This window comes from Mesoplodon bidens, assembly GCF_964165515.1.
Source record: "Mesoplodon bidens genome assembly, chromosome: 14".
Taxonomy (NCBI): Eukaryota; Metazoa; Chordata; class Mammalia; order Artiodactyla; family Ziphiidae; genus Mesoplodon; species Mesoplodon bidens.
In genome coordinates, this window is record NC_138170.1 from 18701639 (window position 1) to 18727587 (window position 25949).

Genomic DNA, 25949 nt, shown 5'->3' on the forward strand with positions numbered 1-25949 from the left:
TGAAAAGCTACTGGAAAATAGTTTCTAGCCCTTTGAAATGAAGCAGACACCATTGTCGTAAAAACACTGGTTTATTTTGTGTCAGAAGTTCCCGGGGACAGCGCTAGCTGATGAGGTCTCCGCGCCCCATGCGAGGGCCTTGCAGCCATCCCCTGGGGCCGTCCCCTCCGCTTCCTTCCTCCTGTGCCCTCCTTCAGCCAGCAAAAATAGTAACATTGGATGGTTACTGCGTCTTCTGAGGGTTGGGGCCTGTACCTACATCCGTGAAAACCCTATGATGGTAGAGGCGGGCAGGGGCTGGGCACTGCGGGGAAGCCACCTTCAGATTCTCTGGTGATGCTCTCGATCAGGCAGGGGGTGCGGGGAATGTTGATTTTGGTTTCTGACTGTTCTTTCCAAGTGATCCAAATAAGTGGAAACAAAAGAGTCTTGTGACATCGCTGTCCAGAGATGCTTAAAATGCAGTGAACTAGGCAAAACTGTTATTTCTTTCCTCTGGGAACTCTAGAGGAAAACTGCCATTTTCGGTCAAGCCAATAATTTATACCTTCCCCACCTTCTCTTCCAGGCGTGACCTAACACTCCATCTTCTAGGACGGGTCAGGGTCTGCCTGCCACACACAGAGGCCCCTTCAGGGGAATTTTGGAATCCCCAATGCCTGTTACCAATGACCCATACAGAGATATAACATTTCTAAAAATATAATGCTAAATGGACTTCTCTGTAGTGTCTTTGAATATCTGTTCTGGGTCTGGGGTCCTCCAGAGCTTTCCCAAACAGCCTTCCCCTTGTTATTGGACCGTTTTCATTAACTACTCTTTCTTTAAAAAAAAAAAAAGTATATTCTACATAACATGAAATTTACCATTTTATCTATTTTTGAGTGTACAGTTCAGTGGCATTAAGTACATGCACATTGTTGTGCAGCCATCACCACTGCATCTTTAGAACTTTTTCATCATCTGAAACTGAAGCTCTGTCCCCATTAAAGCCTAATTCCCCATTCGCTCTTCCTCCAGCGCCTGGCACCCGCCCATCTGCCTTCTGTCTCTATGAACTTGTCTCTTCTAGGTACCTCATCTAAGTGGAATCGTACAGTATTTGTATCTTGTGATGGGCTTATTTCACTCAGTATAATGTCCTCAAGGCTCACCCATGTAGTAGCACGTGACAGAATTTCCTTCCTTTCTAAGGCTGAATAATGGTCCACTGTCTGTATAGAGCACGTTTTGTTTATCCATCACCCATCGACAGACACTTGGGTTGCTTCCACTTTTTGGTTATTGTAAAAAATGCTGTTATGATCATGGATGTACAAATATCTGTTTTAGTTCCTACCTTCACTTTTTGGGGGCATATACCCAGAAGTGGAATTGCTGGATCGGATGGTAATGCTAAGTTTAATTTTCTGAGGAAACTTCGTACTGTTTTGCACAGCAGCTGTACCATTTTACACTCCCACCAACAGTGCACAAGGGTTCCAGTTTCTCCACATCCTTGCCAACACTTGTTCTGTTCTGGTTTTTCTCATAGTAGCATTGTAATGGGTGTGAAGCGGTGTCTCATTTTGATTTTGATTTCCATTTCCCTGATGACGAATGCTATCGAACATCTCTTCACGTGCTGATTGGCCATTTGTAGCTTTTCTTTACAGCGCTGTCTGTTCAAGCCCTTTGCCCATTTTTTAATCAGGTTGTTTGCGTTTGTTGTGATGGCTGAGTTGTAGGAGTTGTATTTATAGTCTGGATGTCAACCTCTTATTAGATATATGATTTGCAAAGGTTTTTCCGGCAGCCTTTTCCCTGCATAGATAGAGTGACACACACAAGTCCTTAATTGTGATGAAATCCACTCTGTCTCTTTTTCCTCTTTTTGCCCATGTTCTTGGTGTCATGTCAATAGCGTTTTTTTTTAAAGGTCTTTCTTACGTGTCACCGAACAGGTATCCACAGAGCCAGGCCGTGTGTCCAAACCCAGACGTGCACACCACCACCAGCAGCTCCTCGACCCCTGTCCTGCTGATGGGGCTTCACCCCCACTTCCCCACCTCCCAGCCGTCGCCCCTGAAGCCCGCGCAGACCCAGCAGCAGCCTCCGTGCTTCCTGCAGGTGGGGCCGGGCTGCACCTGGGGCGGGGGAGACAGGGCCGAGCCCCCAGCCCAGGCCTGACAGGCCCTTCCTCCCGGGCTTTCAGTAGGGCTCTGGTCCTCAGTATCAAAATAAGCCCCAGACAGATTCATAGTTGAATCTTCATAGTTTCTAAAGTTTATAATGCTCAAAGTTGGTAAAGTCTGTGTATATACAGTGTGAGAAATTTAGAAGCAGCTCTTATGCCTCATGTGGTTATGTGCTAAAAAGGTCCGTTTTTTTAAAAGTAATTTTTATTATGGTGTCTGGAGTTTTTAGAGCAAAAATCAGACACTGATTGCTATGTTTGTTGGACTTGTTAGTGTGTTTATATTGCAGAGTCTCATACAAATATAAAATTAAATCATGTTTAAAGATTCATCAAACTTCCTATAAATGAATGAGATGACGTTGCATGGAATTGGGGCTGTCCAGGAGAATGGGGGGCATGTTTCCTTGTGGTCACTTCTTCCAGCAAGTGCCACGTACACTGGCAGGAAGGAGGGGAGAGCCAGTGGCTGGGGCTTCAGATGGGACAGAAATGTCTGCTGGGGCTCTGGCCTTCCCTCCCGCACCTGCCCGGGTGCCCCTTCCTGTCCCAGCCCAGCCCTGGCACGTGGGGCCTCCTCCCCGGCCTCCAGCCCCTAACCGCACCCCACCCCCAGCTTGGGCCCCTTCAAAGCCATAGGGGGCTGAGCAAGGTGACTGAGGTGCAGAGTCTTCCTTGAGGCCTAGAATGTAATTGAATTCCAAAGCTGCTCAACGATGGTATAGTGTTCAAATCTCCCTGACTCCAGGCCTAGTGGGAGTCAACTCAAGACATCAGCTTTGCCTGTTCCGTCAGCCCGCAGGACCCCCGAGGGATCTGGGCTGGGAAATGATGGGGTGTGAGAAGGCAGGCAGCGTCTGGGGGCGAGTTAGAGGCCGCCCATATATTCCTTCATCGGGAGTGACAGATGCGTTGGCAGGGCTCAGGGTACAAAGGGCGCTCAGGGGCCTTGAGCGCAGGGGGACAGGGGACATCGCAGAGGGCGCCCAGGCCTGGGTCTGTGTGGGTGGAGCACTGTGGCTAGGGTGGCCTGGCGGTCCAGTGGTTACGACTCCGCGCTGCCACTGCCAGGGGCACAGGTTCAGTCCCTGCTCGGGGAACTAAGATCCCTGCATGACATGCTGCCGGCTTGGCCAAAAAAAAGGGGGGGGGGGCGGGGAGAGGCCCTGGTGGAGAAGGGATGGGGGCGGGGGGATGCTCCAACTGGGGGATGGCTGAGTGGGGGCGGAGGGGACAGTGTTCCAGCAGGTGAGGCAGCCTGAGCCGGAGTGGGGGAGCAGCCATGCCTGTGTGGCTTGGGAAGCAGGACAGACCAGATCGCTTGGCAGAGAGGAGATTTCATGGATGGGGGGACCGTGGGAGGTGAGATGGAAGGATCCAGAGTTAACGTTTGACCAGTTGAAGGTTCTGAGCTGCAAATTAGGATGCTTCCTGGTGGATGCCGGCCAGTGGTAGTATTTGGAAGTAGTTCTGGAATCAGGGGCCACCGGTGAAATGCTGCCCCATCCATTATGTGCGTGTGGTCTCAGGTTCCAACATCCCAAAACCCACAGGCGACGTGGAGCACGTGCTCAGGAAACCGTTCCCCGGCAGCCCAGGCCCGGCCGCTGGGCCAGGAGGAACCCCTAGCGCTGGCAGAGAGCTGGGCTACAGAATTCGCACCCTTCTGGCAGAGCCTCAGCTTCCTCTCTCCCTGCCTGGCGCTCCCCCAGGCCCCGGCCGGGGAGGAGGGTCTTTACTCTGACCACATCACCGCCCCAGCCATTGGGGGAGGAGTCCCTGAAGCGCAGAACCTCCCCTGGAGCCGTTTCCTTTCTTTCCAGGTGCAGGCACCAACCTCTTTGCACAGTGACCCGCAGGACTCGCTCCGCCTCTCCACCTACTCGCAGCAGCCAGGGACCCTGGGCTACCCACCTCCCGCACCCTCGCGCCCTCCCCGAAGGCTCAGCAGCCTGTCTGAGTCCTCAGGCCTCCAGCAGCTACCCCGGTAGTGCCCTGGCGCCTCAGTTGGGTCACATCAGCTTTAACCAATGGACGGTCATTGGGGGGGATGGCCAGGGAGTTGGGGAGAAGAATTTAAAGGACACCCCGGCTTTCGTGCGCACCGCATCCGTTTCAGAGCTCCTGAATGGCGACCACGTCTGAGCACAGCGGCCGGCCCGTGGAAGTGGGCAGGGACACCGGCCGTGTTTCCCTGTCCCTGCACTTTACGGCCACAGTCTACAGCCATACCTGGAAGGGACCGCGGTCCCCACGGGAGTGCATCACTTAGTTCACCTTAGTGGCGGCTCATCTCGCTGCATCCTGCCCCCGCCCCCGGAGCGCGCCGGTCACTCCCACCGCTGCCGCCCCGTGCGCACGTGCTCATTGGCCTGCGCTCTCTTGACTCTCTTTCCTCTGCATTGGAGAAGCACCGGGTCAGGGATTTGTTGAAGAGAGAGAATAAAGAGATGATTTTTTCGTTATTTTTAGATGATTGCTTCTGTTTTAATTTGCACAGCTGCACAAGGAGATAACTTAGGCACCTTCTTTTCTTAAAAATACGGTCTCCTCTCATGACTTCATTTGGAGACCCCAGTAACAAAAACAGCCCACCGATCAGATGGCAAAGCTGGTAGTCAGTCACCAGGCTGCAGCGCCACACCCTCCGGCCTGACCCTAATGGAATAAGGCTTTTCACCCCACACTGTTCCGGTGGGGTTTGGTTTGGTTTGGTTTGGTTTGGTTTTGGGTGGGTTTTTTTGCCCCCGAATATAACACTGGACTGTTTCCTGTTTACTTCGGCGATTACAACCACGAAGGCGGACTCAAAGCAAAGCACAATCCCGCAGCTGACGTTCTGGAATTCTAGTTGAGGACTTGAGGACTGGGAAGGTTTTACCAGCCAGACGGGTCTGTGGAGCGGCAGGTCCCCAGGAAGCCCCATCACGTGCTGGCCCTTGGAATGAGAATGCTGCATCTTTCTACATATCTTTCCTGATAAGACCGAGGATTGGATTTTCCTTTTCAAAATGCACTTTGCTTTTTTTGTATGTTTTGTTATGTTGAGATGTTTCTAAAGAAAAGATTTTATGTAATTATAAGATGAAGTGTAGTGAATTGTACAGCTGTTGTAATAAGGACCTATTTCTATATAAAATAAAATTGTATGGATTATGTGTAAATTATTTTGTATCTGAGACACCAGTTCCTTTCCCAAATATAAGAGGATAAAAGTTTTCTTGTGTATTTCTGTGAGTGGACATTTTGTAATAAATTAACAAATTTGTATGATTTCCTTTGGAGGCAGTTTCTGTCCCTTGTTCTAGATGCACGCATACATCTTTTCATCAATAAACTTTTTTTTTAATTTCAAGATGTTTTTAAGGATAATCAAAGATATGGAAAAGGCAGGAGCAAGCAACAAGTAAGCCGGGTAATGACCTTAGGTTATTTGACTTCAACATGTGCTTCAGCCTGTCGGGATCCTGATCTTCATTTGAGAGATTGTGCCAGAAGAAAACACCAGTTTACTGTAGAAATGACAGCAAAACAAAGTGACAGAACCAGAAGAAGTTCCTGGAAACATCTCCACCTTAGAGACACAGGTAATCCATGGAGATGGCCAAGCTGTTATCCACCAAAGCAGGCATAGCCCATAATTAAACTCACCTGGGCTGGAGTTGCATGGGCTCTGCCTGCTAGCACTTAGGTATCAGTGATGTGCCCAGGGTTTGTGTGTCTGTGTGGGAGATGTGTGCCCACGTCATGTGGACGGGGGAGATACAGCAATAGCAGACATCCCCCCCTTTCCCATGAGGCTTCAGCACACTGGAGTGAGGGTGCCCTGGCACACCGTGATTGAGAATCACTGACATGGCCATGCTCAGCAGAGCCCTTTCTACAAGCATTGGCCCAAGAGAACTAAGTTCCTTTCCTTGCTCCATCACAGGAGTTCTGTGCTTCTACCTGCTTCCCTGTAAAATAGGGGAAACTCCTCTCCGTTCACTGGCCAGGATCAGTTTTCAGTGGCATCAGAGGCTGCCGGGTAAATACATCAAAAGGAGTTTTATTATTCACACAACTGCAATATTCCTGAAAACAGGTAAGTCTAAATATGTTGCATATATTAGGATCATTTACTCTTTAAAGGAACCCTCTTTTTAAAACAAAAAGTCTGTGTGACACTGGATTACCTATTTTGTAATTTAACTGTTTTGTAAATTCAAAGGTTTACAGATCTGATTTTTCTGTAAAAGAATTTGTATTTTAATTGGCTGTCAGAATCTGCACTTCTAAGTAGAACAACTTTTTAAATGGAAACAGCATATTTGTTTTCCTAGGATTTTCTAGCTGGAAGCCATTAGAAAAGGGTGGAGTATGTCACGCTACTAATTTAATTTAGTATTGCTTAAACCTTACATATGTTCAGAGTCTGGATAAACTCAGAAAACTCTTATTGGGTAATATTTCTTTAAATATAAGAATATAAGATATAAGAAATATAAATATTTCTTTAAACCCACATAACATCAGGGGAACTTTAATCCCTTAGCTTTTGATTCATTTAATTTTGCTCATTAAAAGACTGTTTTGCGGGCTTCTCTGGTGGCGCAGTCGTTGAGAATCAAGGGACACGGGTTTGTGCCCTGGTCTGGGAAGATCCCACATGCCGCGGAGCGGCTAGGCCCGTGAGCCATGGAAGACTATTTTGCAATCCTGTTCTGTTTCGAGAAAAGCCATGACCTTTCTATTTGGAAAACTATAAAGTCTTGGCTCATGAGAAGTGACTGAAATGCGAACTCTGGAATACACCAAGTTTTAGAATATTTTAAACTAACTCAATTAAAATGTAGTATCTTCTGTCTCTAATGGCAACTAACGTCCATTAAATTAATTTAAAATTTTTGTTTATACAGGCAACACGGTGAACTGATCAACTATGAGATCATTCTAAGTCATGACATGTTGGACTCTTGCCAAAATTATCTGGTAAAATGTGGGTGTTGGGTAGAAAATTGCTTCAGTTTCTCTCTTCACTTTATGTGAAGCCTGAAGGTTTTAAAGTCATCCCTTAATAACCTAGACAAATAACTAATTTGGATCTTCCAGAGACATGACATATGTGGCTTTTTGGACACAGATGTATGAACTTCATACAATGCCTATGTGCGATAGTACAAACGATAGCATACTTCTGTATGCATAACATGGTCGACTAAATAGCTGAAATATACAGCCTTATGATATCTGTGAAGCAGCTTTATTTTTCCGGGTGAATAAAGCTCATCAGAAAGAAAAAAAAAATTTCCTTTAGGATTATTCCCTAACCAGCCAATGTCCAGTTATGGGAGAAGCAGGGTAACCAGTCAGCACATTCACTGAAATAATACAGGCCTTAAAATATATACTCCAATATTGGGTTACCACTTTATACACACTTAAAAGGTCCTGAATTGAATTCAGTATGTGACTCAACTTCCTTTAAAACCATCTGCCCCTCCCGAAGTCCCCACCTCTTTCACTGGAGCCACGACCCCACCCATCGACATAAACTGAAAAACTTTATCCTCCACGCTGGTAAATTCCTTTCGGTCAGAGGGGATTTTGTACGTGGAAAGATAGTCACCATTAAATGTAAGTCATTTAATGTCCAACTGACTAATCTTATAAATTTACCGATTAGCATTCTTTTAACCATTAAATAGTCAACATTTCCCTTATTAATCACATACTACTTAAACAACAAGTGGGTCAATATTTAGGAATTTACCCCCCAAATTTCCCCAATTATGAAAAGAGATTACAAATAATTAACCCTTGTAAGAATTAAAATCTCAAGTCTGATACAGAAGCTTTCTTAAAAGTTCTAAAAGGATCCACTATATATATATATATAGAGAGAGAGAGAGAGAGAGAGAGAGAGAGAGAGAGAAAGATCTTTACATCAAAACTGGTTGCAAAATGTGAATATCACAGATTTAACGTGTTTTGTATTTTACTCCATGCTCATGCTCACACCTTCTCAGCGCTCCAGTTTTAACATACCTTTCTAGGGTTTCAATAACTCACCCAGCAAAGTTTTTACACCTCCCTAGGTTTAAGGATCTTATCATGCCCTCGCCCCCTCCAAAAGAGAATGCAATTTCTGATCAGCAGACTGAAGGTCCAGAGTTGTGAACCCGTGGGTTTGGCCTGGGGACGCGCGACTTGGCTCTGTAGTCTGTCAACTCACACCCGACTTCCTGGCGTCAGGTTCCTCCCTTTTCATTCTCAAGGTACGTATCTTACATCAGGTGTTGGATAAAAGTGCTGCTTCTATTGCTATTATTGGGCCACTTTGTTGTGATAGAGCGAAAAACAGGTGTTTCTTTAAGGTCATGAAATCACATTGATTTCTCCAATATAATAGACTGTATATAGTATTTTACTCTCCCTTTCTAAGGTGATTTTGTCAACTACTAACAGTCTCCTAAATTGACATTTCATATAGTCAGTTACTATTTGATTCGAAACACTTCTTGTACAGGCCTCTGCTCTGCCCCCCTCCTCGCCCCTAGCCCAGGTCCCGCTGCGGCTGATCGCGGCCCCCCACCCAACCCCGAGAGGCTCCCCGGTCCGGGCAGCGAGGACGCCCTTCTCGCGAGCCCGCTCTGCCCGACCGGAGCCCCTCCAGGGCGGCAGCCGCGTCAGTCATCTCCGGGCCTCCAGCCGGGAACACAGGGTCAGACACCGCTGGCCGAATCACTGAGCGAGTGGGAAAAACAGAAGAGCGACTTCCCTCTCCGCCCTGCTCTCCTCCACCTGGGGACCAAGGTCCGGTTTCCTCTGAAGAGTAAGACCGGAGGCGCAAGCCCCTCCCACACTCGTTCGCGCGCAGGAGGCGGGGACGCGCTGCAGGAAGCCAGGCGCAGAGAGCGCGACGCTCCAGGTCCCGCGCCCGAGGCCCGCTCGCTTTTCCCTCCCGGCGCGCGCCGCTTACGTCACAGCCTCGCCTCTTCCCTCCTCTCACCCGCCCCCTCCACCCGCCTCCAGGTGACCCGGAAGTTGTACTTGCGACCCTGCTTTCCTTCTCCCACAATCCCTCTCGCTCTTCCTTTCTAACCCCGGCCGGGAACGGTGAGTATGTACGCTGGGTGCCGGGTGCAGGAATCCGGCGGCATCCTCGCCCCGGATTGTGCCGACTAGGACAGCGGGCTCTCTCCTGACCGGGCCCGGGTCCCCGCGTTCCGAGGGCACGGGAATCTGCGCTGCATTTAAGGGCTCCCGGAGACTGGGAGAGAGTGGCCAAGCTTAGGGGAACCCGGGCCGCAGGGGTTTCCGGGGCGGGGGCACCTGAGGGACGCGGATGCTTGGGCTGCGCAAGGTGGCCGGCTTTATTTTGCCCAGCCCTGGGGCTTCAGGGGCCTGGCCGGACCCTTTCCGAGGGCGGCTGCGTGAGGCTGGGCCGGGAGGGAGGACTTGGCTTGGGTTTGTCCCACTCGCTCTGAGCCTCCTTGTCGCCTGGGCTTAGATGGCTCCCGCAAAGAAGGGCGGCGAGAAGAAGAAGGGCCGGTCCGCCATCAACGAGGTGGTGACCAGAGAATACACCATCAACATTCACAAGCGCATCCATGGAGTGTGAGTACCCCTGCGGTCGTCGATGCCTTGCTGATGGGGGCTCCCGAGATGGCGGTCTGGTTGTCCCTGGGGTCAGTCTAGTCGTCTGGATGCTGTGTGGTCTAGAAATTACGCATTTCTTCAAAAGCTTGTCTGTATTCCGTGGACCCTGTTTAAGGCTTACAGGGGTTAAAGCATAATGCTCAGAGGTTAATACCTAGACAGATTAGGTTTCTGGGAGAGCCAACTTGGGGAAATACGGTAATGATAAAATCATTTCACTCTGCTTCGCAGTTACACCTTGGCAGGCCTGAAGGGTGAAAGATGTGTATATGGGGGGAAGCAAACTTTTTCGATGTGTCTGGGCCTTAGTAAAGGTAACCAGTTAACTAAAGCTGTGCCCGGCCCAGAATACGAACACTCCGATGGGCTTCCTTTAGTTCGCTGACCTCCACAGATGCGTAGTAACATGGATAAAGCTGTAATGCCGGAAGTGCAGCTGCTGGAGGGACCAGAAAAGAGCGTATCGGTGGGGTTATAGGGCAGTGTTTGTGCAGGCGACACCTGGAGGTTGTGGATTTGTGAGGTACAAGAATATTGGGAATGAATTCGAACGTGCTGGTTCTTGGTTTTCGTCTCTGGGGTTTGGTTTTTTTCTGAAGCTTAGTGAGCCTTCCCCTTTTTTCTGCACATGGTGCTTACTAGTGATAACGGAGACCAGATCTCTTCTTGAATCCTGTTACTTGGGGTATTTTTCATAGCAGGTGTTGCACTGCAAAATACTCTATTCAGGCACCAGTCCGTGGAGCAGAATCTCTTGCGCTCGCTTGGGCAGTCTCGTATCTGGACAGCCGGTTTTGTGAGGGAGTTCACATGTGCAGCAGCGTCCGCGCTGGGCCTGGCATTTCCGGCCGGGCGTTGACCATGTGTGAGCCAAGGAGCGTCGTGTACGTGGGGTCTCTGGGGGCTTTGGGGTCAGAAGTCCAGTGCCTTTTTTGTGCATAGATGCTGCGTGTAACCACGTTCTCTTCCCCTCACCCCTTAATTTGGGGGCCGTGCGTATATTCATTTGGGGACCATAGTAGGCACTTACTGTGTCTTGGGCTCTGGATTCAACAAGGAACCAAAGAGCCTGCCTTCCTAGTTTACTTAGTAGGGGAAGTTAGACAAGCATCCAGATATAAAATGGTGACAAGTGCCAGGTGGAAAGTAAGTCACAAGGTGAAAGGGGTGGTGTTTAAAGGCCACACAGTTAAGCGGACATTAGAAGAGTGGGTGTGAGCCATTGCGGGTGGGCAAGTTTTTCAGGCATTTTGTGCTTTGTTATAAAAGCCCTAAGTGAAGACCTTCATGGTACTGAAACCTTTGGTCATACCTGATGGGCAGGAATGGACAGTTCTTTGTTCATTCTTTGTCTTACTTCCAAAGATCCCACAGTGGTGGTTTTCGTGCTTCTGCAGCTGCTGCCCCGCCCCAGTCTAGTGTGTTGTTGCTCACAGCCCGTCCTCTCAACGTTAAGAGTCCAGGGCTCAGCCCCTCTAACTATGCTTGGTAACAGCGACTAGCTTTAGGGTCTCGCGTATCCAGCTGCTGTTAACCTGTATACTTGGGTGTTTAAATGGGTACCTCAAAACTTTTACGTGGCCCCAAACCAAACTCCCAGCGTCCGTCTCCACCCCCGACCTTCCCACTTCCCTGCGGCCTTCCTGGCAGGTGAGTGTGTCTCCTTGGCTCTGCCTTCCCCAGTCCGATCGCACTGGTCCCACCAGCATTCTCTTGATGGTTGCAGTTAGTGGCTCCAGCTGCTGGCTCCCTCTTCCAGGCCCAGACACCCGGGCTGTTCTCAAGCCCCCGCACTGGCTTCGCATCTTAACTCAGATGAGAAGTCAAAGTTCTTGCTATGATTCCACATGGGTTGGCCACTTTCTTTCCTAATCAAAGCAGGCAAGTACCTGATTCAAGCTCGCAGTCTGGTTTTCGTTTTACCTTTTTTCCCCTGCCGTAATGCCTTTTCTATTAGGTAGATGAATAGTTGCCCTCATCATCTTTGGGTCTGGACTTCAGTATCTCAGTGGCCATCTTACCTTAAACCTGCAGCCCCCTTTCTCCCCTCATGCTCCCGCTTTTCCCACATACTCCATGTGTCAACTACGAAAAAGCTACGTGGGAAACGGGCTTTTGTCTGTCAAACCTACTGCTGTTGTCTCTAGTGCCTTTTATTTCTAGGTGGTTAAATATTTAAGTGAACGAAGCGAGCTTGCTTGATGGGTTCAAGGAGGCTGGCGAGGGGTAGAGCAGAGGGAGCGAGGGGACATGGTAACTGACGTGGCTCCTTCTGACAGTCACAGCCCTGGGGCGGGGGAGGACGCCTCTTTAAGCCTCGGTCTCTGCCCCACTTGGAATAACCTTTGCTTGTCCAAATGCTTGACCATTTCCACCGGTGGTAAACTTTGGCTTTTTCACGTTTTGTATTTAACTGGAAGCACGAAATTCAAAGGAGTTTATGTATCCTCATCTAAACAACAGGTTAATGGTGCCTAACACGTGCCGAGAGATCCGAAGCAGTAACTGTTGCCCTCATCGTGTTTCTTGAGAGGGAATTGGTACCTTTCAGGCCCCTGCTCTTTAAGCATAGACCAAGTTAATAATGAACCATTAAATCCCATGTCTTAAGATGTGGCAAATAATCTAATAATAGTTTGACCCGAGGACACGGTATTTACTTCAGTGTTGTGTACTTTATGTTCCAGCTTATTCTAACATCATTCTTAGATTATACTCTCCCTGGCAGATGGTATTAGACCTTGGTGGTGGTTTTGTTTTATCAGGGAAGGGTTGGCCAGTGTATATATTAGCATCTCTTAAGGATCATATACAGAGTCCTTGTTCTACATTACTGCAAGTAGATCGTGTGTCTTCTGTGTCCCAAGTATTAGAGTAGTTGCTGGGCATCACATAGGGATGGAGGAAAGAATTGTTCCTGCCCTGTTCAAGGTTTGGCTTAGATTTGTTTTATGAAAGTAGGACATGGTATATTGTGTATTTCATTTAATTTTGTACTTAATTGATTTATTTACTTATGTTTGAATCTCAGGGGTTTCAAGAAGCGTGCCCCTCGGGCACTCAAAGAAATTCGGAAATTTGCCATGAAGGAGATGGGAACTCCAGATGTACGCATTGACACCAGGCTCAACAAAGCTGTCTGGGCCAAAGGAATAAGGTACTCAAGTTGTCTGTGTTATAAGATGAACTTTCACAGTTCCACTAGCTAATGCACATGGAGGTATAAAGAAAATAACTGACTCAGAGAGTGGGGTAGTATCTACAGGGAAGCCCTTTGAACTGAGACCCAAATGACGTAGGAGCCAGTGGTGTGAGGGTCAGGTAAGAGCATCACGCAAAGCGAGAACAAACGTCACGTGACTTGGGGACAGAGGTTGGTGAAGGTGGAGCAGATTGTATGGCTTGAGAACAGTGAGGATGGAGAGTTAGGCGGGGGACAGATCTTGTAGGTGTGGGCACGGCATTTGGATTTCTGTCTGGACATACTGGGACGCCGCTGGAACAGAGTTGCTGGGGGACAGGGGTGTTTTGGTTGTCAGTAGTGGGGGTGGTCACGGGTCAAAGATTCTGCTAAACATTGTACCGCGCACAAGGCAGGCCACCTACATACACACAAAAGCAAGTATCCAGCCCAAGTATCGGTAGTGCTGAGGTTAAGACCTGCTTACAAGCGGGGGCTGGTTTTGCTGTGGAGGACGGTGGAAGTGGGACCGGCCACGGGGCGTGGAGCTGGCGGGGACTAGGTAATGTGTAAGACGAGTGGGGCGCGGGGGGTGTCTTAACATTGGAGTCCGATGTGGTGACAGGGACCTGAGATTCAGCCCTGCAGTAGGCTGGCGTGGGTGCCTGTGAGCTCCCTTGAGATAGGGGAGGAGTGGTATCGCATGAGCCGAGAGAAGTTTCAGGCCACCTTCTGTCCTTGGATCAAGAAAAGGAGGGGATGCAGTCACCTGCGACGCTGCTGAGAGGTTGGCTGAGCCGGGAGGAGGAGTTGTGTGTGAGGCGGGGGCTGAACCTTCAACAGTTGTGCGTGCTCCGTATAGCCTGCAGAGTCAGTGCTGCCCCAGCGTGGCAGCGGTGGCTGCTTACTGACACTAGTACGCCCTGACACCAGCGTTTTCTATTTTTCAGGAATGTCCCATACCGTATCCGTGTGCGGTTGTCCAGAAAACGGAATGAAGATGAAGATTCACCAAACAAGCTCTATACGTTGGTTACCTATGTACCTGTCACCACTTTCAAAAGTAAGTTCTACTTCATCCCACAAAGCTGTTTGGATTTTTTTTTTTAAGTCCTCAGCCTTTTTATAACCTGAATTCATTTGTTCAACAAATATTGTGCACCTATATCCCTTCCAATAGGGATATAAGTAAGTTACAGGCGTAATCGGTAAACCTTTTTTAAATTGTGTCATGGTGTGGGAAAATGCAAAAGGATACAGAATAGGTCTGTTACCTGGGTTGTGAAAGGTCACGTGGAGTAGCAACATTTACCTAAACCCTTTGAAGAAAAGGTTCTCGGGAGTGTGAAAGTATGGGGTGTGTGGGTGTGGCTGTGGAGGGTGACTGGCTGTCTTCTTTTGCAGATCTACAGACAGTTAATGTGGATGAGAACTAACTGCTGATTGTCCAATAAAGTTACAGAGCTGCCTTCGCATCTTGATTTTCCTTTTCTAGTTGCAGGTAAAATAGGCTTGTCTATTTTAAAGCAGTTCCCAGTTACAGGAGTGTTTGTTTGGAGAGTGTTTCCTAACTACTGTGCCTGGGCCCCTTCTCCCCATTCCCTGGAGTTTCTGAATGTTCGCACAGGGCCTAGGCAGGTGTTCTAAGGTGGTTTTGAAAGGCATCCTGGCTTGGTAATGGCTGTTCAGGTGGTTGGGACATTGGGGGTATGATGTTAATGAATGCTGTCACATGTGTGTTTTGTGAATTCTAAGGTAACGTTTCTCCAGGCACTGGCATGTAGAACTTAATTGCTGTTTTTCACATTTTTCACATTTTTAACTTGCTAAAATGGTACACTTTCAATATTCTTAGATTTAATGAAGTATGTACAGTTCCTTTTTAGCTCACTTATTTGTGGTGGCCCCATGAGGTGTTTTTAGTCCTGGTTTACATGGAGTTAAAAGCTCAGGGGTAACCTTTCTTAAAACGTTGCTAACAAAGTCTGCTAAATTCAGCCTGAAAGCAAGGTGTTGCAGGGATCATATTTCATCAGTGCTTGTACCACTGATACGAATTAAATGCCAGAAAGAGGTCCCGTTTTGAAGCCCTGGTGATGACAGTAGTGGGGTTGGGGGCTACCTGCAGTGTAGTGTACGCTCCGCCGTGAACACGGTGGGGCAGAGGAATCTCCGGGTCATCCATTCACTGGCTCAGCCCAGGCCTCAGACGCTGAAGGAAGTAAAGATACAAACACAGACCAAGTCAATACAAAAATTTCTTATTAAAAAAACTTGGAGGCCGACATTGAAAGCGTGGTTTGTACACATTTTTGGAAGGACACAAAGTGAATACAACAAATATATTAAAATGGTTTCAATTACCAGCATTGAAACGAAATTAGTGCAAAAAAGCCAAATACAATTGCACAGATAGTGGCTCTTAAATCTTGGAAGTGAACTTGATTCTCAATCCCGCCCATGTGAGGTGAAGGATGAGTGCTTGGGCTTTTCTCCTCTCTGGGTTAGTATCATACATTTGACTTTCTTATATTCCATCTGAGAACAAAATACTAGCATCACAGCAGAAGTGCCCTTTACAGCAAATCTGGTAACAGTGAAGTTGCAAGTCATAGCATCAAGGGAACTGATGTGAGACACTCTCTAGCACTGACAGTGTCCAACTGAATTCTCTTAAAGAATAAATAGAAACGCTAGAGGGTTGCATCAGTTCCCCCGGCCACAGTTGTGGCTGTCAGGTTGCTTATCCAGATGCCCAGCTTGTAAAGTGTACTCACAATGAACTAGACAAACATAGATTTATGGGCTGACAACCCACAAACCTGGACTGTGCTTTGGTATGGAGACTGGTCTCAGCCAACCGCTGTCCTGCTATGGGCTACTCAGCTTGAGTTCAGGCTGCGATTGGCGGCTCATTTCACAAGTTTTGAGGCCGTACTGATTGATCTTGGCATTTTCAAGTTTGGATTTAATGTCCAGTGGCTTTTCAAAAAAGTTGACTAGTGACTGTTCAGTCAGAAGTGAAGCTAAAATATGTTCAAGGGAGACAGTCCAGTCCCCTTGTGCCTCTTCAGGAAATGCCTGGGACTCTCGGGGGCTCTTCCCATTGTGGGTGTCGGCAAAAACCGAGTCCTGCTCAGGAGAAGGAACCGAAGCCTGCGGCTCCTCCCCCCCTTCCTGGGAGCAGCTTCCAGAGCTGCTGCCTTGCTGCCCCACCTCCCCGATCTGCAGCAGCAAGGTGGTGACTGTGGCGATGGCTTGATACAAATCATTTTCTTCTGGATCTTCATGGAACATGCTATACAGTGTTTTACAGAACTGGATAAATTCTCTCTGGAATTGAGAAAAAAAGAAGTCTGCATGTAGCAGCATAACAAGAACAGAAGCATATCATGGGCTTTTTTCAAACTTAATACCTAGTTCTTTGAAAAAAAACCACATAGTACTTTTTGAAGCAGAAAATAAGAGGTATTCTCTGCCCTTCGACTCTGAAGACACACCATTAATAGTCCAGGGGATTTCAGCACACATGTAGACTTGTGCTGTCTATACAGAAGTGTTAGACCCTTTAACCCAGCAAGACAACTAATGTATTCAAAAGCTGTGCACAGAGATTTGTTTATAAGGATGTTTAGGCTAGGGTTTATTACAGCAAAAGGTTGGAAACAGCCTAAATATTAAGATTGAATGAGATGATTTGGTAATCTGGTGGGAATGCCAAGCAGCAACTAAAGGCCATTAAATGAAGTAGAACAGTGATGCCTGATGCTTTGTCAAGCTACACACATACTCCTGCCCAAACTGAGAATCTTTATGTCGTGTGATAGAGGTACCTCAGGTGGAACTTAGCTGCACAGTTACTCCAGGAATAGGAAGAAGGTTGAGCTACTAATTTAGTGTTTAATGACCTGGGAGAAACATCCATGATTGTTAACTGAGGTATGACTGACAAACAACACTGAGATTTAACTGACTTTATACCCAAAGAGTAGAATATCTGAAAGGCAACTCGACAGAGTTGAGCAACACTTGTTTTGTGGGACAAAAAAACCCAAAAAAAAACCCTGCTAAAGGGATTTAAGTCCTATAATAAAGGGATGTTTTCAACTTGAAGCCTTATCAGGACAGTATAATATGTAGTCAGTGGTTTTCAAGAAACCGGAAGGAGTACACTAGTACATGAAGAATGCTGTACACACGTTCCCCCAAATAGCTTCCATCGCTCTAGGGAATAAATCTGCATCACAACCTGGGTAAATGAATTTGATATAAAAACTTCAGGGACTTCCCTGGTGGTCCAGTGCAGGAGGTCCCTGAAGAGACTCCACGCTCCCAACGCAGGGGGCCCAGGTTCAATACCTGGTCAGGAAACTAGATCCCACATGCCACAACGAAGATCCCACGTGCAGCCAAATTTTTTTTAAATTAACATTAAAAAAAAAAACTCTTCAAAGAATGAAATGTGTGGCAGCCTCCCGAAGAGCTCTGAATATTTGGACAGTTGAATGGATCACAGTTTAAATATTTCCCATTTAAACATCACAATGTTCAGCTCCCAGAAGTTACAAGATCTTTCTTTGATATAGCTTTGGAGGTAACGGGAGGGGTGCCGCTGAATTAAAAAGCCTACCTTGGAGCCAGTCACTCGGCAAAATGGTGAATTCTCTGCACAGAATGCAGTCCATACCTGGCTCATTTTGGGCAGCTCCTTCTCAGTTTTGTCTTTCTCTTTGGCTAAATCTTTAATCATCTGCTTCAGCTGTTTCTGATAATCAACTGTATCACCTTGAGACAAAGAAAACAATATATACTTTAAGTAAATTCCATGAAAGCAAAAGGAAAATAGGTAGAAAGGAATGGTGAGGGGATGAGGAATTCCACTAAGCAAATTCCGTATACAAACTGAAAAGCAGAGATCAGAAGTCTTGTTTTACAAAAAGTGGCCACAAATAGATGATGGTAGCCAAGTTACCTCTTGCTACAAGAGGAGCCCTGAAAGATGAAGAGGAATAAAGTGGTGGCGTTGAAGGCAGTTTGGAAGGTTTCTGGCCTCTGAAAGCAGTGGTCTCAGTGTTAACTCCCAGGTGTGAGGGAATAGATTAGTCTGCTTCTAAGAAGAGCCGTGAAATCCACTGCCCTTAACAGTGGTGTGCCTGACGGAAGATGATGAAAAGAGGTATGTACCATTGGACTTGCCAAAAACCAGGGGTCTTGACGTCGACAACAGGGGATTCTTCAATGGTGACTGGCTGTCTCGGTCATTTTCAGTGAGTGCTTTTAAAAAAAATAAAAAATTTAAAAATTAAATTGAAGAAATGATTGTGTCTTAACCAAAACTGACAGAGTAATTTAGCTTTTAAGGTAAGAAAACTAAAGGTGAAGCTAGGAGCCTCCAGCCTGGTGGCTGCAGGGTCTTCCCAGGGTCTGTGAACCCTGTGCACTTCAAGAAAACATCGCACACCAGTAACGCCTTTCCCAGATGTCTGTAGATGTTGTAATGATACACAGATTCACAGGACATGGCTGATGCTGACCTAGAAAAGTGTATGTGTGGTAAAATCCCATTTTGTCCAACTAAAATATAAGTATATACATGCACACATACGGAATTCTAGAAATAAATACACTTAGATTTCTGGATGGTGAATTAACAAGTAATTGCTTTAAACTGAGGGTATTTTTTTTCAGTAATTAGCACATACCGCTATACTTACTTAACTTCTAACAAAAATTGAAAAAAGCTTAACTGAAAGCAGCATGTTACCATATGAGTGTTCTTGAAATATACAAAGATACAATTACATCAGAACCCTCACACTGCTGGTCGGAATATAAAATGGCATAGCCATTTTGGAAAACAGTCTGGTGGATCCTCAAAAAGTTAAATCATAAAGTTGCCATTTTTACCCAGAAATTCCACTCCTAGGTATATATCAAAGGGAAATGAAAACATATCCATATCCACTCAGAACCTGTACACAAATGTTCACAGCAGTTCCAAAGAGCCAAAAAAACAAACCCAAATGTTCATCAAGTCATGAATGAATAAATTGGGGGATGCCCACCAGAGTATCGCTTCAGCTGTAATAAAAGGAGTAAGCACCGACATGCCACACCACGGGCGAGCCCTGAAGACACTAAGAGGGCTCATATGGTATGAAAAGTCCAGAACAGGCAAATCTACAGACAGAAGGCAGGGGCGGGAAATGTGTGGATTGGGGGCAATAGCTAAAGGGCACAGACTTGCTTTTTGGTGTGGTGAAAATGTTCTAAAATTGTGATGGTGGTTACATAACTGGATATACTAAAAACCATTAGACTGTACACTTTGAAATGTATCGTATGTGGATTACAGATCAGTAAAGCTGTTACCAAAATTATAAAACGGATTGCAGATGAAGGATCCTCATTTTTAAAAGGTTGAAACTTAATAGCCATTCACTGAGAATAAATCAAAGGCAAAATTCTGTTGTGATCCAACAAATATCCACAAGATGGCACCAAAGCCTTGATTAATCTACCCTCCTTCCTACTTGGGAAGTAGGTTCCTGGGGTTTGGAAGGTGGGAGGCTGTTTGGGGCTTTTTTTTTTTTTTTTTTAAACAAAAGTCGTGTTTTTCCAACTTTACCCAAAACAAATTCTATGCAGTGGCACATGTGAGAATCCACTCAAACTGAATAGGAGGAAAATTACAAACCCTGGATGGTACATGGGGCAGTCACGATAGAAATGGCTTCCCAAGTAATAGCCGCTGGGATGTCCAGCGGATACTGGGCCCCTGTCCTCAAAGAGCTCAGAGTATCAAACAAACGTGTACACAAGTCACTCTAAGAAGATGCTCTAACAGAAGAACCAAAACACGAATATCATGAGAGCACAGAGAGGAACGATTAATTCAAGGGGTGGGTGAGTGTCCAGAAAGGAGGCAGGTCAAGTGTCAACAGAGACAAGGAGCCAGAAAGGCCAGCCGACCTCTCCAGTGTCTGCACACAGAAAGCGCCAGCATCCGGACTGGACACGGGACAGTGGAGTCTTGGCGCTCACTGGAAAACGCTCATGCTGCCATCTATTCCTATCAGAGATGTAAACTACAGTGCATAAGGAAAAACAGTAAACACTTGAGTTTATACCACCTTTAAATGTACTTTCAACCTTTTAAAATGAGATATTTGAGCTTTTATAAATTAACGTTTTTACATTCCAATATATGTGTAATTCATAATTCAAGACTATAAATGGATTGAGAGTTCGATTAAAGCTTTCACCGTGTCTCATTTCAAATTCTGCACGTTAAAACTGGATGAAGGATCTGTATTTGGTTATCTTGAAGCTCCCGATCTCACATGTCTGTGTGACTGGTGGGTAAGTACGTGGCTTCAACAGACACAAGCGCGACACCCTCCTTGTGGCTTCAAGCACCTCCATTAGTTGGTGCGCATGCTCAATCCCTGTAACACTGCCATCATCACTGCTATCTCGGCACTTTCTAAATGGGATGCTTGTGGAGGGGAAAATGCCAGTTCCACCCAAAGTTGCTTCTCTCTGGCAGAAGAGTACATAGACTGCTTTCAACACAATTTGGCCTTCAGACACAGTTGACACCACAGTCATCAAAATAATACCATTTTCCAATATATTTCCTTCTTGGAAAAGCCATACTGCCCCCCCCTTCTACCCCTCCATGTTGGCTAGAAACAGCAATCAATTTCTAAGGTAACAGACTTGCATTTGGATTAATTAGGAAGTCCAATATAACCAAGTCATTGATAGGAAAACCAACCAAAGTATCCAACTTGTGTCTCAGAATGTCTACTATAAGAAAATCACCTGCGCTGCAACAAGTACTGGATGCTGGGACCATAAACCCCATTTTAGTGGCTTCTTAACAATTTGGACGATACAAGGGATCTTATTAAGCACCCAGCTTTTCTCAGTGCAGCCTTTTAATTCCACAAAATGTTTCTCAGGAGGTTTATATTCTACACTTTTCATATTTTGCAAAACCCTCAAGTGACATTTTCAACTCAGGATCCCAATACAAAGAACAGACTTTGATCTAGCCTAAGCTGTCTCTCACCAAATCAAATGTGCCTGGCATCATTTCTGATGTAGCTGACGTCAGTACTGCCTAAGTTATTAGATGTCAACTATCACTTTTGGATCCTGCGGTAAGTTGACCTCTGTTCGAATTTTATTACATTCAGCGTTTGAAGAACGTCGCTTAACATGGATCCAGACCAGCAGGGACACCTTCTGGGGAGCTGCTCTGCAAGTCCACCAACGTATTTCCTGACCCAGAGTTCCCAGCAGGAGCGGAACGGCGCTAGCAGCTCCGCTCACAGTGTGCGTCTTTACGGGAAGCCTCCAGTGCCTCATTCGTCTGTGTGTGTTTACCAATCCTGATAGGTCATTCTTGGTAGCGTGTTTTGATGCTTCTTCCTAATGAATCTAATGTTCTTCCAGGAAATGGTCTTCTGGATGTCCAATTAGTGTAATTAGCTGAGTGAAATGACCAGTACTTACAGATACAGCAATTTTCAGTGAAAACTCCTGATTCAGTAACCTTCTAGAGTACTGTTCCTCCCTCCATCACCTAATTTGGTATCAAATCATCTGGAACATTTCTACTTGCTAAACAGTGTGTGGTCGCCATGGAGCCAATAAACTGAGCTCTTCAAACACTGTGAGGCCTTGGGCTTAGGGCTTCTTTGCTTCCCAAGGTGCATCAGATATACCTTTGTAAGTGATCAAAGCCCTCTGCCTCCTGTTTGACCCTCGCGGAGTTCCAGCGCTCTCTGCACAGGGCGGGTGTTTGAGGCCAGAGGCTGATGTCTTTGGTTTTCCACCTCCCATCAGGGAAATAAGACATCACTCTTTGGGCACACAAATTCAAACTTGTAATCCTCAGTATACTTCCTCATTAGTGAGTTAAGCTTTCTTTCCCTCTAGTGTGTTTGTTCCACCTGTAATCAAAATGTTATTCATGAGGGTGGAAAGTAAATATTTGTTAAAATTAAATCTATTTAAATGAAAACTGCCTAAATGTGGATCTTCATGGCCCTGTCAAATTGATGCATTTAAATTAAATAGAGGTTTTAGGTTGTCTGTATTTTTAAGACTTTTTTTTAACTGCATCAAAAATTCAAATATTAAATATAGGTAAGCAAGGGAATGTAAATTGCTCTAGTCACCATGGAGGTTCCTTAACCTAAAAGTAGAGTTACCATATGATCCAGCAATCCTACCCTTGGCATATATATCTGGAAAAGACAAAAATTATAATTCGAAAAGATACATGCAACCCCAATGTTCATAGCAGCACTATTTACAATAGCCCAGAAGCCATGGAAGCAACCTAAGTGTCCATCAGTAGATGAATGGATAAAGAAGATGTGGTGTGTATGTATGTGTGTGTGTACACACACACGTACTGGAATATTAACCATAAAGAAGAATGAAATACTATTTGCAGCAACATGGATGGACCTAGAGATCATACTAAGTGAAGTAAGTCAGAGAAAGACAAATATGCTATCACTTATATGTAGAATCTCAAAAAATAATACAAACGAACGTATTTATAAAACAGAAACAGACTCACATAGAAAACAAACTTATGGTGACCAAAGGGAAAGAAGGGGGAGGGATGAACTGAGATTTTGGGATTAACAGATACACACCACCACAGTATATATAAAATAGATAAACAACAATGATTTACTGTAGAGCGCAGGGAACTATATTCAATATCTTGTAATGGAAAAGAATCTGAAAAAGAGTGTGTGTGTGCGCAAATTAAGTGAAAAACAAAACAATAAAAGGCAAGGAACTTTATGATGCTCAACCGTCTGTACTAAAGTAATGAGTCCATGAGAAAGCAGAGGAGGAGCTGCGTGTGGCTGCCAGAGGGTGTTTCCATAAGCATCACGTGCACAACAGATGCCAACTCCGTAATGGCTGAGCTCAGGAAGTGTACTCAGAAAGCCCACAAATAACGTCCACACGCATTTTCAACTTCTGTATAGGTGTGAGTTTTAAAAGCCACCAGGATGTCGTGGACCTGGAAACCTCACAGCTCGCCACCTCCCCAGGGTCCCTTGTTAGAAAGTTCTATCAGAGAAACCGTCCAACACCAGAACCATGGCACTGGGGTCCAGAGACCCTCTGGGATTCCTAATCTACCTCTGTCAGTTTCAGAGATCCAAGGAATACTTTAAGGGAAATGCCAAGCCTGATCTCACAGGTTTCAAAACTGCTTTCTTTGTGTCTGGTTACCACTGCTTAAATTTGGAGGAAGCATAGTCTTACACGCTGGACAAATGACATGTTCCTTCAAAACCAGTAGCTGGGGCTGCTGAGGAGCCAGAAACCGTGTCACGTCAGCACAAAACCAGGTCACAGAGCTTGAACCTACTCAGATTGGGGCGGGGTGGGGGGGGCAATCCAAGATGGCAGCATAGAAAGTTCCTGGACCCACCTCCTCCCATGGACTCACCAAAACTACAGCTACATACAGAACAATCACTGCTGAAAAAGAACAGCAGTAGCTGAGCAGCTCCTCCACAACAAGAGGTAAAAGGGCCACATGGAGATGGAGAGGAGAGGCAGATAGAGTCTCACCAAAATCCCCATCCCCGGCCAGGCGACCCTCAACAGGGAGGAGTCTCAAAGGTCCAGAGCTATTCCCTGAGGAGCGAGAGGTTTGAGCCTCACATCAGGCACCCCAGACCTTAGGATCAGCACCTAAGGTGAAACGAGGCCCCCAAACTGTCTGGCTTTGTAAACCAAGGGGGGCTTATGTCCCAGGGACCTGGGGAGTGTAGGGATCTGAGATACTCCTACTGAGGGTCTCACTGGTCCTAGGACCCAGCGCAGAGGCAGCAGTTTAAGAAGTGCCTGCACTGCGTGTGAAGGAGACCCAGTTGCTAATCTTTTCCTTTTTTTTTTTTTTTTTGTGGTACACGGGCCTCTCACTGCTGTGGCCTCTCCCCTTGCGGAGCACAGGCTCCAGACGTGCAGGCTCAGCGGCCACGGCTCATGGGCCCAGCCGCTCCGCGGCATGTGGGATCCTCCCGGACCGGGGCACGAACCCGTGTCTCCTGCATTGGCAGGCGGACTCTCAACCACTGCGCCACCAGGGAAGCCCCCATTTGCTAATCTTAAAGCTTCTGCTGGAGGGGCAGAGACAGGTGGAACTTTGTTCGGGAATGAAAGCACCATTTTCCCCTTCGTTCGCTCTACCTATAGCTTGCTAATGGCGGTGGGCACACAGTCCCACTGAAGTCACAAGAGTGCCCCGCCCCAGGGCTCTTCACCTGCATCACTAAAGCTGCAGGTGTGCCCCATACTCAACCCTCTCTCCTGCAGCCTCGCAAAAGCCAGCAGATGGACGTGGTCCACACAGGGGCTATCCCTTGATCCCCTGGCCCTGGTGGCCAGGGAGCGCATGAGTTCTGGGGCCCCACAGGACTGTAACAATTGGAAAGACGGTTCTGGGCAGGTTACCACACCCAGGGCACTGCACAGACAACAGACTGGAACACCCCCCCCCCCAGCCCACCTGCAAAAAAGGGCCCATTTACTTGTCCTAGAGCTTCAACTTGAGGGGCGGGCTTAGATTTGCCACACACCTAGAGGCTACAGAGGCACACTCGGAATGTAGGCAGGGAGGCATAACCCTTGCGCCCTCTCTTAGCCTCACCACAGCTCACTGGTACCTTCCAAGGGGCTTGCACACTCATCTGAAGTCATGATTTTTGTAACTTGCCTGGGGAGCACCTCCAGATCTCCTGGTCTGGAGGTCAGCACAGTTTACAATTACAGTCCCATGGGACTCTCCCACAGCCCAGAGAGTTCCAAATACAATGAACCCAAAGAGACACGCACCAAGACACACTATAACTAAAATGATAAAAGTTACAGATAAAGAGAGAATCTTAAAAGCAGCAAGAAAAAAACAACTTGTTATGCACAATGGAACCCCCATAAGACTATCAGCTGATTTTTCAACAGAAGCTGCAGGCCAGAGGGAGTGGCACAATATATTCAACGTGCTAAAAGGAAAAAACTTCCAACCAAGATACTCTACCCAGCAAGGTTATTCAGAATTGAAGGAGATTGGGCTTCCCTGGTGGCACAGTGGTTGAGAATCCACCTGCCAATGGAGGGGACACGGGTTCGAGCCCTGGTCCAGGAAGATCCCACATGCCGCAGAGCAATTAAGCCCGTGCGCCACAATTACTGAGCCTGTGCTCTAGAGCCCACGAGCCATAACTACTGAGCCTGCAAGCCACAACTACTGAAGCCCGCACGCCTAAAGCCCATGCTCCGCAACAAGAGAAGCCACCACAATGAGAAGCCCGCGCACTACAACGAAGAATAGCCCCCGCTCACCGCAACTAGAGAAAGCCCACACACAGCAATGAAGACCCAATGCAGCCAAAAATAAATAAATAAATTTATTAAAGAAAAACGAACTGAAGGAGATGGGGATTCCCTGGTGGTGCAGTGGTTAAGAATCAACCTGCCAATGCAGGGGGCATGGGTTCGAGCCCTGGTCTGGGAAGATCCCACATGCCACGGAGCAACTAAGCCCATGTGTTGCAGCTACTGCACCTGCACTCTAGAGCCCACAAGCCACAACTACTGAGCCTGCACACCACAACTACTGAAGTTTGCGTGCCTAGAGCCCATGCTCCGCGACGAGAAGCCACCACGATGAGAAGCCCGCACACCACAATGAAGAGTAGCCCCCACTCGCCTCAACTAGAGAAAGCCCGCGCACAGCAACGAAGACCCAATGCAGCCAAAAAATAAATTAATTAAAAATAAATAAATACAAAGGAAAGAACATTTGAATAGTCCTATGTCAACTGAAATGAATTTTTAAAAAAAGAACTGAAGGAAAGATAAAAGAGTTTTCAAACAAGCAAAAGCTAAAGGCATTTATCA

General features: G+C 46.7%; 3 protein-coding genes across 7 annotated transcripts in view; 2 read left to right on the forward strand and 1 right to left on the reverse strand.

The window, feature by feature from the left end:
• NPAS2 (neuronal PAS domain protein 2) overlaps positions 1–5490 on the forward strand; it is a 193389-nt gene extending 187899 nt beyond the window's left edge. For 3 of the 4 annotated variants that reach the window (XM_081254938.1, XM_081254940.1, XM_081254941.1), the window contains 2 exons: positions 1944–2109; positions 4000–4262. In XM_081254938.1, coding sequence (XP_081111064.1) covers positions 1944–2109; positions 4000–4167 — 334 coding nt within the window. In that variant the 3' untranslated portion in view covers positions 4168–4262. Of the gene's footprint in view, positions 1–1943; positions 2110–3999 lie in introns of all 4 variants that reach the window. The other variant, XM_081254939.1, reaches the window with a different exon arrangement.
• A 3817-nt stretch (positions 5491–9307) lies between these two features.
• On the forward strand, positions 9308–14473 carry RPL31 (ribosomal protein L31). Its single transcript, XM_081254949.1, has 4 exons — positions 9308–9775; positions 12849–12974; positions 13949–14061; positions 14403–14473. Exons 1-4 carry the CDS (start codon positions 9669–9671, stop codon positions 14432–14434), a joined length of 378 nt encoding a protein of 125 aa, XP_081111075.1. The 5' UTR covers positions 9308–9668; the 3' UTR covers positions 14435–14473.
• A 770-nt stretch (positions 14474–15243) lies between these two features.
• TBC1D8 (TBC1 domain family member 8) overlaps positions 15244–25949 on the reverse strand; it is a 137288-nt gene continuing 126582 nt past the window's right edge. Inside the window, exons 18-20 of one of the 2 annotated variants that reach the window (XM_081254936.1) lie at positions 18183–18272; positions 17686–17783; positions 15244–16331 (exon numbers count right to left, since the gene is read on the reverse strand). In XM_081254936.1, the coding sequence (XP_081111062.1) occupies positions 15870–16331; positions 17686–17783; positions 18183–18272 (650 nt within the window). In that variant the 3' untranslated portion in view covers positions 15244–15869. Of the gene's footprint in view, positions 16332–17685; positions 17784–18182; positions 18273–20472; positions 20541–25949 lie in introns of those variants that run through there. The other variant, XM_081254937.1, reaches the window with a different exon arrangement.